Source organism: Eschrichtius robustus, chromosome 3 (genome assembly GCF_028021215.1).
Source record: "Eschrichtius robustus isolate mEscRob2 chromosome 3, mEscRob2.pri, whole genome shotgun sequence".
NCBI classification, from domain to species: domain Eukaryota; kingdom Metazoa; phylum Chordata; class Mammalia; order Artiodactyla; family Eschrichtiidae; genus Eschrichtius; species Eschrichtius robustus.
In genome coordinates this window covers 36,037,620-36,054,538 of record NC_090826.1, presented here as the reverse complement: position 1 = coordinate 36,054,538, position 16,919 = coordinate 36,037,620, and the positions used below count along the sequence as shown (strand labels likewise).

Genomic DNA, 16,919 nt, shown 5'->3' with positions numbered 1-16,919 from the left:
TTCACAGGTTTGACGTGAGGCTTAAGAAAAGGTGTGCTGAGCACCTGCCAGAGCGCCTGGTGTATAGCAGGTCCCCGATAAATGTTCCTCCTTTCTTCCCCACACAGCCCAGGAGAAACGCTCCTGAGGACAGATGCTCCGGCTCAGACACCGAGGACCCTGGCCCCTGCCCTTGCGCGTCTCATTTCCTTCACTACTCTCTCCTTTTCAAAAAGCCCTCAAATGGGGACTTCCCTGGTGGTGCAGTGGTTAAGAATCCGCTTACCAACGCAGGGGACACAGGTTTGAGCCCTGGTCCGGGAAGATCCCACACGCCGCGGAGCAACTAAGCCCGTGTGCCACAACTACTGAGCCTACGCTCTAGAGCCCCGCGAGCCACAACTACTGAGCCCGTACTCTAGAGCCCCGCGAGCCACAACTACTGAGCCCGTACTCTAGAGCCGGCGAGCCACAACTACCGAGCCCTAGAGCCCGCGAGCCACAACTGCTGAGCCCACGTGCCACAACTACTGAAGCCCGTACGCCTAAAGCCCGTGCTCCGCAACAAGAGAAGCCACTGCAGTGAGAAGCCCGCGCACCGCAACGAAGAGTAGCCCCCGCTCGCCACAACTAGAGAAAGCCCGCGCACAGCAACAAAGACCCAACGCAGTCAAAAATAAAAAAAATAATAATAAATTAATAAATAAATAAACTTATTTTTTAAAAAGCCCTCAAATGGCAATGAGAAAACTGGCTTCTCTGGCTCAGAGGGAGCCATGCCCTCGCACGCACGTGAGCCTTGCTCCAGCAGACTACGGCCCATGTAGAGGTGCTACCACCCTTGGGAGGCAGCCATGAGGAAGCGCCTGAACACCTCACTGAGGATTCTGGGGCCTGTACCAAGAAAAACATTCCCTCAGCTGTGCTCAAACACCCCACTCAGAAGCAGCCTCTCGGCAGGCTACGGGAGCTGCCAGACACGCCTCCCTCAGGCAGCTGGGCCCGAGGGCTGCAGGGTTACCTCCTCTTCAGGTCACCCTCCTCTCCATCCTCAACCCCCTCCATGTCGTCCTCCTCCGGGCACTCCTCCTCCTTCCGGGCTCTCGGGGCCAGTTCACTCTCCTTGAGAAACTCGGCCGCTTCTGGCGTGGGCAGAGTGTGGTCGATGACAGTGCTGTCCTTCCCAGCTTTCCAGAGTTTGTACCTTTCTGGCTGGAACTTCCTCACAAACACATCCATGGAGATCTTCACCATGTCCTTTCTGCAGGAGCACTGTCGCAAGGTGCCAGAGGAGCTCCAGGTGAGGCACTTTCCCTGCTCCTCCCCCGACCCCCTCCTCCCATCTCCTCCCTCCGAATGGGAAAAGACACAAGACGGACTAAGGCTGAACTGTTTGGGTTCACAGGCTGAGGACATAACGTCCTTGCAGAGCCTTCACGCATGAAAGGAAGCAGGGAAAAAAGGGTGGAGGACACGTGGCACTGGGGCGAGTCAACCTGGGCGCTAACTAGGGCGCATGGAGAACGGTTAGAGATGAGGCTCAGCGTTAGACCCTGGATGGTCAATGTCCACCTTCCCTCTGCTGTCTATCCAAGCCAGGAGCACAGGAGCGAGTCTACTCCCAGCCAAACGTCCAGCCCTGCTGCTTCCCTAATGTAAAAGGAAGCCCTTAAGATTTCTCCTAGACAGAGAAATCCCAGAGTGGCTAAAGCAAGAAATAGCACAGTGTGTAGGTGTAGTTTTAATGCTCAATGGACTCAAGCATGGAAACCTCATTTTATACAACTCAAATCTCAACAAATCTTTTAAAATTCTTTGTGAATACAAGATGCTGGCACTTTTGCACATTCCCCGCCACTCTGCTTCTGAATTCCAGCAGCTCAAAGAAATGTTCTAATCACCAGCCAGTGTATCTAAGCAGGTTGGCTGGCTCAACCAGTCATTTTTAGACACAGTTATTGTGAAGGAAACCCAGCGGACTTACCAGCACAGCTTGTTTGCCATACTCGATCCACCGCCGGGTAGCAAAATTAGTGGACTCAGCACAGTTGAAGCCATGGTTAAAGCCGGCATGGTACCCGTAAGGGAAAGTGATCATAAATTCTCCAGCTTCCTGAGTCACCTGAACAAGAGCAAACGGGAAGCAGCTGCAGCAAACGGCAGGCGTCTAGAGACCTGGAAAGTTGTGTTCCAGCTCTGCCACAACTGAGCTTAGTGGCCAGGGATGGGTCACAAAACCACTGGGGACTTGGTGTCTTCTGTGACATGCAAAGCCTCTACACATCAGACACCATGACTGTAATTAATGACTCCTCCAGATGACACTGTTCAAGGGGGCTTGACCCTCCTCTGGCACCAGGAAGGGGTAGCCCACCTTTAATGCTTCGAGATCAAAGGATGATACAGATTAGTCCTGGCCCACACCTGGTACAGAGAATCAAGTAGAATAAAGCTCCTCTGTGAAACACACGCCAGAAAGGGTGGTTTCCGTGTAAGCCAAGGGCTGCTGTGTGCAAAATCCACTCACCTTGTCAAAGGGAATTCCGTATTTCTTCAGCATTAAAGGAGAAATCAAGGTCATCTTATGGCGGAGAAAAGCCTCACAGCTTTGAGCACTGCCCGGGAAAAAGCCTGTTTAATTGAAAACGGGCACAGTTAATACGCAGCCCCACACTGGCCCTGTAACCCTGGAGTCACCTCACACCATGCATCTCATCTACATGATAAGGAAGATGAATCACCAATGTGACCTCCACAGATTCTTCTAGCTTCAGGTCAATCCTAAGGTTCTACAACGAACCTCCGGGCTGTCTCCCGTGTAGGCTGTTACATGGGTGATTAATCAAATCCTGTTTGGGGGATTGCCCCAGGTGCCTCTGTTCTCACAAAGACTTTTGAACAATTTAGAGCCTTTCTCCATTCACTGGGATACTCAATCTTTTGTTAGTAACACAACTACAGCACACATGACCCAAGCTCTTGTGAAACAGGCTCTGTAGAGGTTCAAATCTATTAGAGTCCACTTAAAAGAACCAAAGCATAAAATTCAATTTTGACTTGATGATTTGGGTTTTTGGCAAAAGAACCAGACCCAATATGACCAATACACTATCCCTGGTCAAATAAACCCATGCATGATAAAATTGAGGCAAACACAGCCTAAGACTTAGTAAGTCCCTTCCCAAGACAAAGCGGGAAAAGGCTCTGATTTTAGTCGCTCTGATATGTAACCGATCTGGCAGTCTGGCTCACTCCCCACACGTGGGCCTGAGAAAGGACCACAGCAAGTGGACACCTCAGAGCAATGAGCTCAGCTCACAGGCAGGTCTGACCCAGCAAGCGGAGCGGACCCCCGTACCTTTGGCCAGGCGCTCCAGCCGCTTTCCGTGCTCAGGCGGGACGGAGTACCTGCAAGCACACAGAAGCACCGGCCGCTGAGCAGAGGGGCTCGTCCCCTCTTTCAGAACAGCTTGAAATATCAGACTTTTCAACTTCCCAACCATGAGAACTAGATAGGGATCTGGAGAAATGAAGTATTAGACTGTTTGGGCAGAGGAGGGCAGAGACACACGCAGAAGTGTGAGCGATTTTATCTTTTATATTCATTCATTTAACATTTATTGAATATTTACCATGAACCAGGATTTATGGTACACACTCAGTGTTGCTCTCCTTTATAATGTTGTTCATGCAATAAAAGTTTAAAAAAAAAAAAAAGGAGGAGGGTGGCATTAATGTGCTCCTGGCAGAGCCTGAAGGGCCTAACTGGGATGAGATAGAGGGAGGAAGATGGGAAACGAGGTGACAATGGATCAGGTACCGGAGACCTGGCCCCTATGTGCTGAGCCCATTTCCCTTTGTCTCCACAACCGTGTACTGATTATCCAGTAACCGCTCACTCCTCCACCACCGTGGGTATCTAGACACCACAGGAATTGCCCTTCATTAAAAAACGAACAGAAAAAATAAAAAACACATAGAAGACTATTTAAAACTTTTGCACAACTGTTAAGCTTTATATTCGGGAACTCACAGTGAGTCTGACTTACCCTTACAATGCATTCTAAAGATGATTCCACAACAAAACCTTCCCATCCCAAATAGCTTTCTTATGCAACAAAACAGATGAGGAGCTGAGGAAAATGTCTGTCACCTAAAGGACTCTGTGATCCATCAGGCAACCTTGCACAGAAGTCTCTAAAGGAACCACTTCAGATGACGTAAAGAGTGTATATAGCAACTAGAAAACCTCTTGACTCGAGAACAGAAAGTCCAATTTCAGGGAACTTCAGAGTAAACATGGTGAAGACACAAAAGCTAGAGTCTAGAAGTCTAGCCACCTAAGGAAGGAACTGGGACAGTAGTTAGGGGGTAATCACAGGCTCAAAAGGGTTTTCCCCCTTCCAAGACTGGAAACTGGAAAGCATCTGACAGAAGAAAAGAAAAGCCCTGGGAAAGGATGCGGCTGAAGATACCGGAAAGGAATGGAGACGGATACAGTTTCCACGACTCCCCCTGGCCTGGCCATGGGGTCCCCTCTGGCCTCCTCGCTCCTCCGTCCTCATGCACAGCATGCAAACCACAAGGGACTTCCTTCTTCTGGTTACTCAAGACGCCGTGCTCGCTCTCAAGTGTCTTTGCATGTGTTGTTACAACCACCCAGACACCCTTCCCTCAGTCCCCCTTCCCAAGCCACCACCACCCCACGCAGCCACGTCCTCATCTGCGAGCTCTCGGCTCAGCTGTCCCCTCTTCCAGGGGAGCCTTCTCTAGTCCCCATGCTCACACACCTTCCTGTGTGGACCTAGTACAACCACTGTTCCCCATCGGAGCTTTTCTCCCACTTTCTCTCTCCGGACCAGCCCCCTATCTGTGTGAGGCTGGGTACCTCATCTGTCTTTTGCTTTGCTGAAGGCAGCAGCTTCGCTAACATGCTGAGATAGACGGGTGGGCGCAGGAAGAAACGAGAGAGCTTTCTCGGATTTCTCCCCAGCCAGACTGCGGCCTCGGTGGAGAGCAGGGAGCGGACGCTGCGTGGTCCTGCATCCCCTCGTGAGTAAAGCACACACTGCTGCTCACCAAATATTTTTTCCATGAGGAAAAGAAAGCTTTCTATCATCTGAAGAAGTGACTCCAGTCTTGGAAGTCTGCCTCTAAGAAATGCCTCAGGCCTGTTCAGAAAAAGAAACCAGACAGCAGTGGGAGAGCCCCCATGGCTCTCGGTCACTCAGGCCCCTTTCTGTTTTCATACTGTGGTACCAAGTGCCCGGGCCCGCTAACGCCTGCTACTCCAAGGGAGGGAGAGCACCAGAGCTCAAACGGCACCTTACTGCTTGAAAGTCGGAACAAAATGTAACACACCAGTCCCACCCTAAGCCTGCCGAACCAGAATCTGCATTCTGCCTGATTCCAAGGTGTTCCCTGGGCACATGAAAGCTGAGAAGCCCCAGTGCCAAGTGCAGGCCGACTTTACCAGGATTTGGGTTCTCCGAAGTGCAGGTAATTGATGCTGTACAGGTCCATGTCTTCGGTGTGCCAGGCAAAGGATGTCTTCCACATGCCGAAGTACAGGTATGGGGTATTCACGCCCTCAATGGTAATCCCGCTCTCCTTTTCCACCAAGTCCAGGATTGTTTTCAGCCGGCCAATATTCCACTCATCAACATGCTGCAGAGGAAGTTATACTGAATATAAACTGAGGCTCTGAACCCTCCAATCACAGAGCAGGTCACAGGTGAGCTGTCACTCCTAACAAAGATTGGGAATAATGTTGAAACTGCATGGCCCTGAAGACCACAGCACCCCTCACTCGCTGCTCAGAGCTGCCACTGGAGCCGACGCCATTATACCTCCGAAGGGCAAACACCAGTTGGTGAACAACACTGAACACTAGTACATGAAAGATGAAAAAGGAGGGACAGCCACCTGTTCTAAACCCAAGAAGAAGAGTTCGCACAGAAGCTAAAGAAACTTAGGTCAGGACTTCCCTGGTGGTGCAGTGGTTAAGAATCCGCCTGCCAATGCAGGGTACACAGGTTCGGGCCATGGTCCAGGAAGATCCCACATGCCGCGGAGCAACTAAGCCCGTGCACCACAACTACTGAGCCTGCGCTCTAGAGCCCGCAAGCCGCAACTACTGAGCCCACGTGCCACAACTACTGAAGTCCGTGCACCCAGAGACCATGCTCCACAACAAGAGGAGCCACCGCAAAAAGAAGCCCACGCACCGCAACAAAGAGTAGCCCCCGCTCGCCGCAACTAGAGAAAGCCCGTGCGCAGCAACAAAGACCCAACGCAGCCAAAAATAAACTAATTTAAAAAAAAAAGAAAAAGAAAGAAACTTAAAAGAGGAAAGTACTCTCAAACCATAAAAAATACAAAGCATGGGAATCAACTGTACTAATTTGTGACTTATCTAGCCCTTATTTCCACTGGGCAGTGTCTTCAGTAAAAAGTCTACAATGTTATCCTGAGCTGTAAAGGTCATCGAGGAGCCCACTTCCTATAAGTACGTTCTGGATTTATGCCTACAAGCTTCACTTCCCACCACTCAAAAAAGCTGTCATCAACAAAATTGGAATCCACTTTTTAAACGTCTTCCTTCAAATAATTTACAAAAACAATAAATTAATCGGAGTGATAATCCCTAAAACACCCTACAGATTTTTTAATCATCCAAAAAGCAGTCCCAAATATTTCTTCCTTGTATCATATCTAAGGCTGTTCTCTATGCCAAAAAGCACTAAATCCTAAGCCAATGCAATTTGTTAAAACAGCTTTTGCTACAGAATCTTGTTTGAGGATTCTGAAAATCTAAATATGTGTCTCTTCTTAAATATATACCCCTTTCATTATATTGGTCAGTGATCTTTTTTCTTCAGAAACCACATTGCCCTCCCGCAACATTTCATTTACTGTGATCCCACCCTTTCTAGAACTCATCGGAGCTACCACCCACGGACTCTTCTAACAGCCCTTGCTAAGAACACCATATCATCCAATTCACATGTAGAGTGGGAGAAATAAAATTCAGTCACATGCAAAACTACCCACAATTAATTGAGCACAGCCCATCACCTGGTGGTGGGCCATTCCTTTGTCCAGACACCCATTCAGCAAAACAGCTTTTTGGTGCCCACTACATGCTGGGCAGATGAAAATGGTATTAAATTACAAAATCGCAAAAATGCTGCATAGAGATCCCAGGAAGTCTCACCTTTTCATAGAGAGTGCCATTCACATCTGCACCATAGATTGGGGGATTGAATGTGAGATTTTTCCAGTATTTCCGTTCAAGCTCTTCAAATTCACTATAGCGTGGGGTACAGTACCTTAAAAAAGTTAAAAAAAAAAAAAGTGTTAGCCACTTATAAGGGACTAAATACATGAGGCATTATGAACGGCACGAGACACAATCCCCTGTTCCAGGGATAGCAAGACATTTCAAATAAACGAGACATAACCTTGGCCTTCAAGGTTCCAATACAGTACCCAGTAACTCCCTCAACATCCCTTCGTGGGTTCTGGGCCCAAAAAAGGTAACGTACACAAAGATGTAAGCCCATCTTCCTTAAGAATGATATCCTCCACTCTTTCAAGAGACTCTACTATAACTACACACTGCACCCGTCAGGAGTGGCCTGGCCACACAGGGAGAAAATATGTTTCCAAACTTGTGAGAACCAAGACTGCAAATCCCTATGTATCCACAGACAACCAAAACCCAGCACATGGAGAGCTGAGGCCCTGGAACAGCATTCACTTCCCTGCACTCTAAGGAAGCGTCTCCAAGAGGGCTCACTTCAGTTGTCACTGCTACATTCCCAGCATCCTATGCAGTGTGGCTAACATTCAACAAATAATCACGCCTGAAAACCAAATATTTTAATAAAAATATAAAATAATCCTAAAAACATAAAAATAGGTTTTTGGGGCTTCCCTGGTGGCGCAGTGGTTGAGAATCTGCCTGCCAATGCAGGGGACACGGGTTCGAGCCCTGGTCTGGGAGGATCCCACATGCCGCGGAGCAACTGGGCCCATGAGCCACAATTACTGAGCCTGCGCATCTGGAGCCTGTGCTCCGCAACAAGAGAGGCCGCGATAATGAGAGGCCCGAGCACCGCGATGAAGAGTGGCCCCCACTTGCCGCAACTAGAGAAAGCCCTCGCACAGAAACGAAGACCCAACACAGCCATAAATAAATAAATAAATAAATAAATTTAAAAAAAAAAAATGTTTTTGCACATCAAATGCTCCATTTAGCAAAATACATGTGTATACATATGCTCACACACTCAAATACACACACACCCCTATTATATATATATATCTCTCCCAACATACCATTAAAAATATCTGTACTCTTTAGCTCAATAATCACATACTGAAAACTTACTCCCCAAAAAATCTTTTAAAAATTCAAACCACTTAAAAATTACTATGCAATTTAAAAAGAGTAACGTGTAAACCTGATAGGTATTTGAAACTGCACACTATAACTCAAATGGCCAAAAAACATGATAAGGAGTGGAAGACCAAAATAAAACTGTGTGGAGATAATGAGATGAGTGGGAAAAAAAAAAAATCTTACTTTAAATACTGCCTTACATTTTGATGTTAAACTAATAAATAATAAAGTTTAGAACTCTCAAGTTCCCTTTAAATACAAATAATTCTACTTCCAACTGATCTGCTTTAAAAGTTTAGGTTTCTACCCTACTGGGTTTCCTTAAAGCTGGCTGACCACACAGACAGAAATCAAAGGTAAGAATTGGTTGTATTTCAGATGAAGGGAAAAGACATAGGTCCGGCTGATTTAAAAAGAGGTGTCCTGAAAGAAGGTAAGGCCTACCATATGTTGATGAGACAGGAAGAACGGCACAGGGGCCTGAGTGAGGCCAACCCGACGTGAAACAAAGCAAGTGTGCTTGGCATGGCGCAGAGCTAGGAAGCAGACATGAAGACGGCACAGCCTCTCATCTGCAGAGCATGGCACACTTCTTCAACAGGCTTTTACACAGATTCTCTCATTAGACAGCAGGTTGACCAGCAATAGAGATGCTTTAAGAGTCAGGCTGCCAATAAAATTGGAAGCCCACATTTAGAACTGTGCTATGTCAAAGGAAAAGAAGGCAGAGCACAGACGGAGAAAGTGCGCGACCTGATGTGAGATGATAAAGCGCTCCAAGTGTGAAGCCTGGCAAGCTGAGGCTCTACTCCGAGCCTCCACGGCAGAGCCGCAAAAACGTCTGGCTGAAACCAAGATATGCGTGGACCAGAAAGGCTCAGGAGAAGAGGCAAGGGGGAGGGAGGAATCCCTTGTGGAGCCACAAAATGAAGAAGTAACAAGGGAAGGGAGAAGATCCAAGCAAGAGGATTAAGAAGGACTGACTAGTCACAGCCCAACAAGGGGAACACACAACTTACTCTCTGTAAATCTGAGGTAATGAGAGCAAAATATTAAAAACAGCAGAGGAAAACAACTGAAAACAGCAGGCCTGAACAAAGATGTTTCCAACAGAGACAAGAACATAACAGATGATGATGGAGTGATAGAAAACACCAACCAGCTTGGTAGTTCACTCACATTTGGTTAATGTCACAAAGGAAATGAGATAGCATCTGTAGGAGTAGTAAGGAGTCTGACATGATTAAAGACAGGAGGACCCAGAAGGAAGAGATGAACTTAAACTACGAAGGCCACTTTTTGATAAGTGGGTGGTATCAATACATCCGGCCAATGCTCCTCTTGAACCAACTCCAAGTTTCCCCTTTGCAACTTTGCAACTTATTAGAGTCAGAAAATGATCCTACTTTTGAAGGAAAAACAATGGGATTACTTTATGTAAAAATATATACAAGTTTAGACTGTGACTGTGTACCGCCATGAGGAACGCTTCCATGTAAAGAGCGGACAGAGAGACAGATGCTAGAGGTGAGGAAATTGTTCTTCAGTGGGATGGCAGCAGTCCTGGAGACGACTGCTTTGCACATGAGATATTAGGTCCCAGATGCTAGGACAGGTGGGAAGGAATGTGTTTTCACTCACTTATCGCTATTGGCTATCTTGCGGAACTCTCGAACAGTCATGGCTTTCTTCTGTATGTTGTACTGAGTAAAGAGGCCAGACTGCCCAGTCACCAGCTGCTGGATCGGGGCAGGAATGACCAGGTCATCAATATCATCATAGGACGCTCGTGGCTTCCACTCCTTTGGAGGAACAACCTGTAGGGAACACAAGAAACAAAGAGATCAGAGACCTGACAAGCTGGTCAGAGTCCAAGAAGTGTGCAGGCCAACAGCCGATTCTACTAAAAAGTCACGTGGATTTAACCATGCTCACCCAAACACGGCAAGTCACACTGTCATGCTAGCCCTGATCCAGTTCTGTTACCAACTAGCTGCCTAGTTGCAATGATCTAAGGTACGGAATTCTCAGCCTCAGAATCTTATCTGGGCACCAAGACAGGAGGCTGAAGAGTTGATTCTCTCTCAATCTAACAGAAAGTTCACATGGGAAGCCAAATTACTATCAGAGTGCTGGATGAGACTGAAACCGAGAACGAGAGAAGTTGGATTGATGAAAACACCCTTCTCCACCAAGAGATGGAAGCACCACAGCAGCTGGCCCTGGGACACTGCTCTCTTCCTCCCTTTTAAACATTCTAAGCAGCTCTTCTCCAACCTAAAAAGAGATACTTCAGATGTTAACGAAAGGAATTAACTTGTAAATAGGACAGCAAATATTCAACTACCACCAAGCCTGCCTTTCAGTAAAACTCGGTTCTTGCAGCCTTCATTTAGGAAAAATCTTACTGCCACCCTGAGTCCCAAAGGCCCAGTCCCCCACCTTAGCCAGCCCAGCCCGATGAGCTCCTTGGGATTCAATGTAGGCAATATAACGACTGAAGTTCCGGAACTCCTCCATAGTCGGGTAAAAGGTCATTATCCGAGCACTGGGATTCAAGGTTTCAGATTCAGAAGCCATTTTCCCTCCTTTTTGAGGTCACTTTGGTCAGGCAGGAATCTGAAGAAATACATTAAGAACATAAAATTATATAAAATGTGGGCTTCCCTGGCGGCGCAGTGGTTAAGAATCCGCCTGCCGATGCACGGGACACGGGTTCGAGCCCTGGTCTGGGAAGATCCCACATGCCGCGGAGCAACTAAGCCTGTGCGCCAGAACTACTGAGCCTGCGCTCTAGAGTCCGCAAGCCACAGCTACGGAAGCCCCCGTGCCTAGAGCCCGTGCTCTGCAACAAGAGAAGCCACTGCAATGACAAGCCTGCACACTGCAATGAAGAGTAGCCCCCGCTCACCACAACTAGAGAAAGCCCCATGCGCAGCAACAATGACCCAATGCAGCCAAAAATAAATATTTTTTAAAATGTTAAAAAAATTGTATAAAATGTAATTAAGATTGAATGCTGGAAATGTCAGTGCTGAAAATAGTAAAAGATGAAGAAATTCTGAAGCAGCAGTAAGACCTCACACCTGGAATCTGCCTCTAGGCAGGTCATTTAAATGAGTAAGACACACTGGGACAGAAAAGGTTCTGCCTAAAGGATTCTAATGTACAAAATTGCCTGTATTTAAACCTCACTTACATGGAGACATTGTTTCAGCTAAAAAAGGGAAACTATAATTATTTGGTTGTTGGTCCCATCTAACAAAGCAGCTGCCCCGCCCATATTTTACCCTTCTCTTTTCAGCTGCTCCCTTATTCACACCTTGCTAACTGTTTCTAAGTATTAAACTTAATATACTACAACCAGATTTTTTTTTTTAATAAAAATCAATCTATGGGCTCCCTTCTAGGGCAAAGCTTTAAAACAGGATTCTAGATTCCCAAGAAAAGTTAGTTGGCTACCAGATTACAAAGTTTAAGGGTTAAAGAGTACCCTGATATTAGTAGCCTGAGCTATGATTTTTAAAACCCTGAAGTGAAATTATTCTCATATCTAAACCAAAATGCAGTTTCAGCACTGCTATACGAAGTCAAGCTAGAGACTAGTTCAACTGCACTGTACCCAGAACTCAAAGGACAAAATTTAAACAGGCAATAAACTGGCAATAAAGGGCAAACTTCATAACTGACTGGAGGTGAAATAAATACTACTTTGTTTTTAGATGAGGCCTTCAGTTAAGTGGGTGCATCCCCATTGCCTGGTAACACAATAGACTATTTTGACTGAATAAGAACCAAGCACACCAGCTAAAAGAAGCCAGTTTAGAAGCAAAAACCGTATGTCCTTTTCTTTACTCAATTCCCCCAATCTGGGTCCCAAAGCCATGGCAGTTCAGCTCCAAGAGTCCCCTTGAGAGCTGGAGCGATTAGAAGGGAGGTAACTGTGTCCAACCTACCAACAATCTAGTAAAAGGTTGGGAAGACAGCATGGAGTAGAACTGTCTTTGGTAGGAGAGAAGACAAGTCCCAGTACCCGCATCTCTCCGGCTTCCATTTCACCAAAAATAAAGTGCGTTCCTGCCCTGGTGCTTTCCTGCACCTCGTCAAACTTTGCATGGCAGATATACTGTAAGCCCTGTTTTACATACCAGGAAATTTACCCACAGTCCTGTAATGTGCTCCTAGTGCTCCTTCCATTACTCTGTGCTGCCTACAGCATAATCTCCACTTAGTCTAAGCCCTTTGCAAGGGCAGATCCAAGTGTAGAGAGGAACCTAAAGTTTTATGCAGTCTTGAAGACCCTTTCTTTAAAAAAAAGAACACAAAATATCTTACTCTTGCAAATTTTATAAAGACACATAATGATGTGAACACAGTGCTAGGGCCCAACGTAGGGCCTCCAAAACCCCTAATGGGGCTTCATCTGCCTCTGGCCTTATTCATCTTTGTAAGCCTAGAACTTAGAACAATGCACGGCACAGAGTAGGCACTCAGTAACTGTTGAGTAACTAATTTCTTTGCTCTTACCTCAATTGCTCATTCCTTTTCTTCTACCCTAGGATTCCCTTCCCTCAATCTATTCCCTGGGGAAAGTTCCCGTTCCCTGACACCTTCCTCCCCCCACCCAGCAACAAAGCCTACTGGTTTAAGAGAGCACTGCCCCAGAGTTAAAACAACTCTGAATACAGATCCAGTCTCTGCCATTTATTAGCTGTGTGACCTTGGCTGTGTAAGCTGCCCGAGTCTCAGTTTCTCCTCCTGTAAAATGGGGATCCCAACCTCCTTGCCCTGCAGGGTTGCTGTGATTAACTCAGATGATGCAAGCGAAACGCTAAGCACTAGGCCGGGTACTTAACAACTCAATAAAGGGAGTTGTTGCTAACAACCACCTCAAACTCCCGTCCCCTCCCCTCGCAGCTGCCCCCGCGGGTATCGCTCCCAAGGTAGCCCCCCGCTCCCAAGGTCCCCGAAGCTCACCGCGTAGACGCCTGGCCCCTCCCGGCCCCGCCGCCTAGGCGAGTGAGTCCCGGCCGCAGGAAGAAGAAAATAAGGCCCAGTAGACCCGCCCACCCTTCCCGACGTCCATTGGCTATAAGAGATTGGAAAGGGCCAATCTCAGGACCCATTTCAGAAGCGCCTGCTCCCATTGACCGAGAACCATGCCTATCACTGACCGCTAAAGGCCGCCCTCCGCCCCTCCCCCACCAGGGCTCACGGTCACGGCTACAGAAGCAACAAACCTAAAGGATTCAAAAACCCTCTGGTTCTTACTTAAAGCCCACTGCCCCGGCAGGGCTCAGGCCCGACTTCTGCTGTCGCCACTAGCCGATCCCACTGCTTTTCCAGCCGGCGAAGGACGAAGCTCCGCCTCCTCTAAAGTAGGCCTCTGCGCAGTCGCACAGCGCTCCACAGAGTCAACCAATCCAGGGGCTGCTAGAAGCTTTCAAACAGCCAATGAACGCGCTCTGCAGCCGCCCCAAAGTATTGGCACATCAATCGGCTCAGCCTATGAGCGCCGGCTAGGGCTGTTGCCAGGAGGAAACGCTGTACCACTCGCGACCGCGGCCACTGAGAAATCTCTGCTGAATTGCAGAATTGGCCAATCGCAGGCGGGCTTCTGGCCGCCCGTAGGTAATCTGGATTAAAAGAGTTGAGTGCCTAGAAATGGGCTAGGTGGCCAGGGTAAAGGCACTGATGAGGTCGTTGTAGGATGTTTCTAACGAAAGGGTGGGGACAGTATTCTGCGGGGTCAGTAGAACCCTTACCTAAGGTACAAGTGCGCTGGGGACCCTTAGGGGTGGCTTCCGAGGTCAAGGAGTTCCTGATAAGGTGACCAACCTGTCCCAGATTGCCCAGTACTGTCTCGGTTTTTAAAACGCAAAAAGTCCCGTGTCTTGGGAACCCCCTCACTTGCCAGCAAACCGGGACATTTCTTGAAAGGAGCAGTTCCTAAGGGGAAAGGAGCTCTGTGGGTCATTAGGACAAGTCCTGAGGGGGGATGTCCTTAGGGTCATTAAAAAGCAGTTCCTCCGTGAGTAGGGATTTGGGGGTCATTAGGAGCAGCTCTTGGGGTGGGGGGGGAGAAGATCCCGGAAGTCATTAGACACACTTCTGGCGGTTGAGGGGGTTCCTGGAAGTCATTAGGAACTGTTCCTGAGAGGTAGTGAGTCGCCCTAAGGAGCCCCCAGATTGTCAAGGGTGATGGGGAAGGAAGCAGACAGGACACTCTGATAGGTCAAAGAGAAAAGTAGAATACCCTCAACCTGAGTCATGAAAGATGTACAAAGTTACTCCCAGATGAGTAGTGCTGTGGTGCACTGTAAAGAGCTTTGGAGGGACTTCCCTGGTGGTTCAGTGGCTAAGAGTCTGCATTCCCAGTGCAGGGGGCCCCGGTTCCATCCCTGGTCAGGGAACTAGATCCCACATGCCGCAGAGTTCTCATGCCGCAACTAAAGATCCCATGTGCCGCAACTAAGACCCGCAGCAGCCAAATAAATAAACAAATAAATAACTATTAAAAAAAAAAAAAGAGCTATGGAGTCAGATCTTGTTTAAAACCAGTTGCTCCTCTAAGTTTGGGTTTTCCCACGAGTAAAAAGGAAAAGATAATACCTGCCTTGCAGGATTGTTGTAAAGATGAGAGTTAATATATGTTGGTAAAAAGGATGGTATTACATAGAATGGAATGGACATAAAACAACTGTGATTTAGACCCTGGGGCTGGGCACATGCTGCCCCCCCCCGCCCCCCAAAGAAAGCATGGTTCTGTTTCAAAAAAGGCAAGAGAATGACTGTTGGGTAGGCAACCAATAGTCTTTCACAACAATTATAAAGGTTTTCTCTCTTGACCTAGTAAGGTAATAAATTAGATAACAGATTATATTGCTTAGCTCAGAAAATTGCTAAGAGAATGGCTGAAGAATCCAACCTGGAGTATACATAACAAGGAAAATCACCCCAAATCACCCACCACTCTCCTCAATGCTGCCCCCAAACATGAGGTGCTGTAGCTTGCCTCACTGACTGTCCTGGGCATGGATACAGTGGGTAGCACTGCTGTCACTACCAACTACTCCAGGAATTTAATCTTGTTACATTTCCCACTGCTGCCAAAAAGGATTTTCCAGGATCGCTCTTACTTTGTATCACTAGCTTCCAGTTGGTGTGTGCACATGATAGGTGGAACCTAGATCCAGTTCTCTTGACATCCTCCCACAATTCTGACCAGTTTATCTTAGTCACCCTTTTAAGCTCATCTTTCCTTTCCCACCCCTTAAATGTTCGCATTTGAAGCAAAACTAACCTATGGTGAAAGAAGTCCGAGTTGGGTTTACCTTCGGGTGGGAACAGGGAATGATAGGGGGTAATATAAGGAATGTGTCTGGGGTGTTAGTAATGTTCTGTTTCTTGATCTGGATGGTGGTTATTACACTGGTGTGTTCACATTGCTTTGAGCTGTACACTTATAAGTTGTGCATAACATTCCATGAATACAATACCTTAATTTTTAAAATTAAATTACAAAATTAATTTTAAAAAGCAAATTATTTTTTAAAAGAAAACAAAATATTGATGTCTTCATGGCTCTCTGTCCTGGTTTCTAGTGTTTAGGTGTTTCTGGTTTCACAACTCTAGCAGTATGACCTAGGGCAAGTTACTTAACTTCTCTAATTCTCAGTTATAGCTAAAATTGGAATATCACTTCCCTTTCTTGGTTGTGAAAACTGAATGAGATAATGCAGACAGAGCACTTAGAAGTCAAATTGGCAGGTAGTAAGTGCTCAGTAAATGTTAGCTGTGAAGGTGGATTATGATGATGGTGTAATGATACAAAGCACTTAGCATAAAGCCTGAAACCAGAGCTCAATACACTTTCACTCTCAGGCTTCACTCATATGTGCACACTGATGATACCCATTCTGTGCTCCAGTAAAGTCTTCTCCCCTGAGTTCAGATCCATACATCTTCCTATCTCTGGACACACACACACACACACACACACACCCCACCGCCTGGGTGTCCTAGAGGTACCTAAAACCCACATGCCCAATAAATAACTAATCTATTCACTCCACAAATGAGCTCCACCTACTAGGTCTCCTATCTCAGTGGGGCAGCCATCCACTGGATCACCTAAACCAAAAAAAACCCCAAAAAAACAAAAAGCAAGCCAGAAACCAGTATGCAACTAGGGAGTCCTTGATACAGTCCATCACTTCACCCATACAGAGTTCCACAAAACAAGTGCTTTACAAATGCCTGGATTTGTTTACATGCCCATCTTCCTCCATGAGACAAAAATCTCTCAAGAGGATCACTTCGGTCTTATTGGTCGTATCATTTAGGAATGTGTTCCATTGCCAGAAATAGAAAACCCTAGCAACAGTGGCTTAAACAAATACAAAGTTATTTTTCTCAAATGTAATAAGTCTGAAGGGGGCATTTATTGGCATTGTCTCAGTGCTCCACAGAGTCACCAAAGATACAGGCTCCTTCCACCTTTCTCCATCATACTTCACAACCTGGCTTTCAC

At 47.0% G+C, this 16,919-nt stretch overlaps 1 protein-coding gene across 2 annotated transcripts in view; it reads right to left on the bottom strand.

The window, feature by feature from the left end:
• Window positions 1-13,769, bottom strand: part of KDM4A (lysine demethylase 4A) — a 41,388-nt gene extending 27,619 nt beyond the window's left edge. Inside the window, exons 1-9 of one of the 2 annotated variants that reach the window (XM_068539706.1) lie at window positions 13,658-13,769; window positions 10,829-11,005; window positions 10,028-10,203; window positions 7,196-7,310; window positions 5,453-5,646; window positions 3,338-3,387; window positions 2,507-2,610; window positions 1,964-2,101; window positions 1,001-1,251 (exon numbers count right to left, since the gene is read on the bottom strand). In XM_068539706.1, the coding sequence (XP_068395807.1) occupies window positions 1,001-1,251; window positions 1,964-2,101; window positions 2,507-2,610; window positions 3,338-3,387; window positions 5,453-5,646; window positions 7,196-7,310; window positions 10,028-10,203; window positions 10,829-10,966 (1,166 nt within the window). In that variant the 5' untranslated portion in view covers window positions 10,967-11,005; window positions 13,658-13,769. Of the gene's footprint in view, window positions 1-1,000; window positions 1,252-1,963; window positions 2,102-2,506; window positions 2,611-3,337; window positions 3,388-5,452; window positions 5,647-7,195; window positions 7,311-10,027; window positions 10,204-10,828; window positions 11,006-13,363; window positions 13,450-13,657 lie in introns of those variants that run through there. The other variant, XM_068539707.1, reaches the window with a different exon arrangement.
• Between the last annotated feature and the right edge of the window lie 3,150 nt (window positions 13,770-16,919).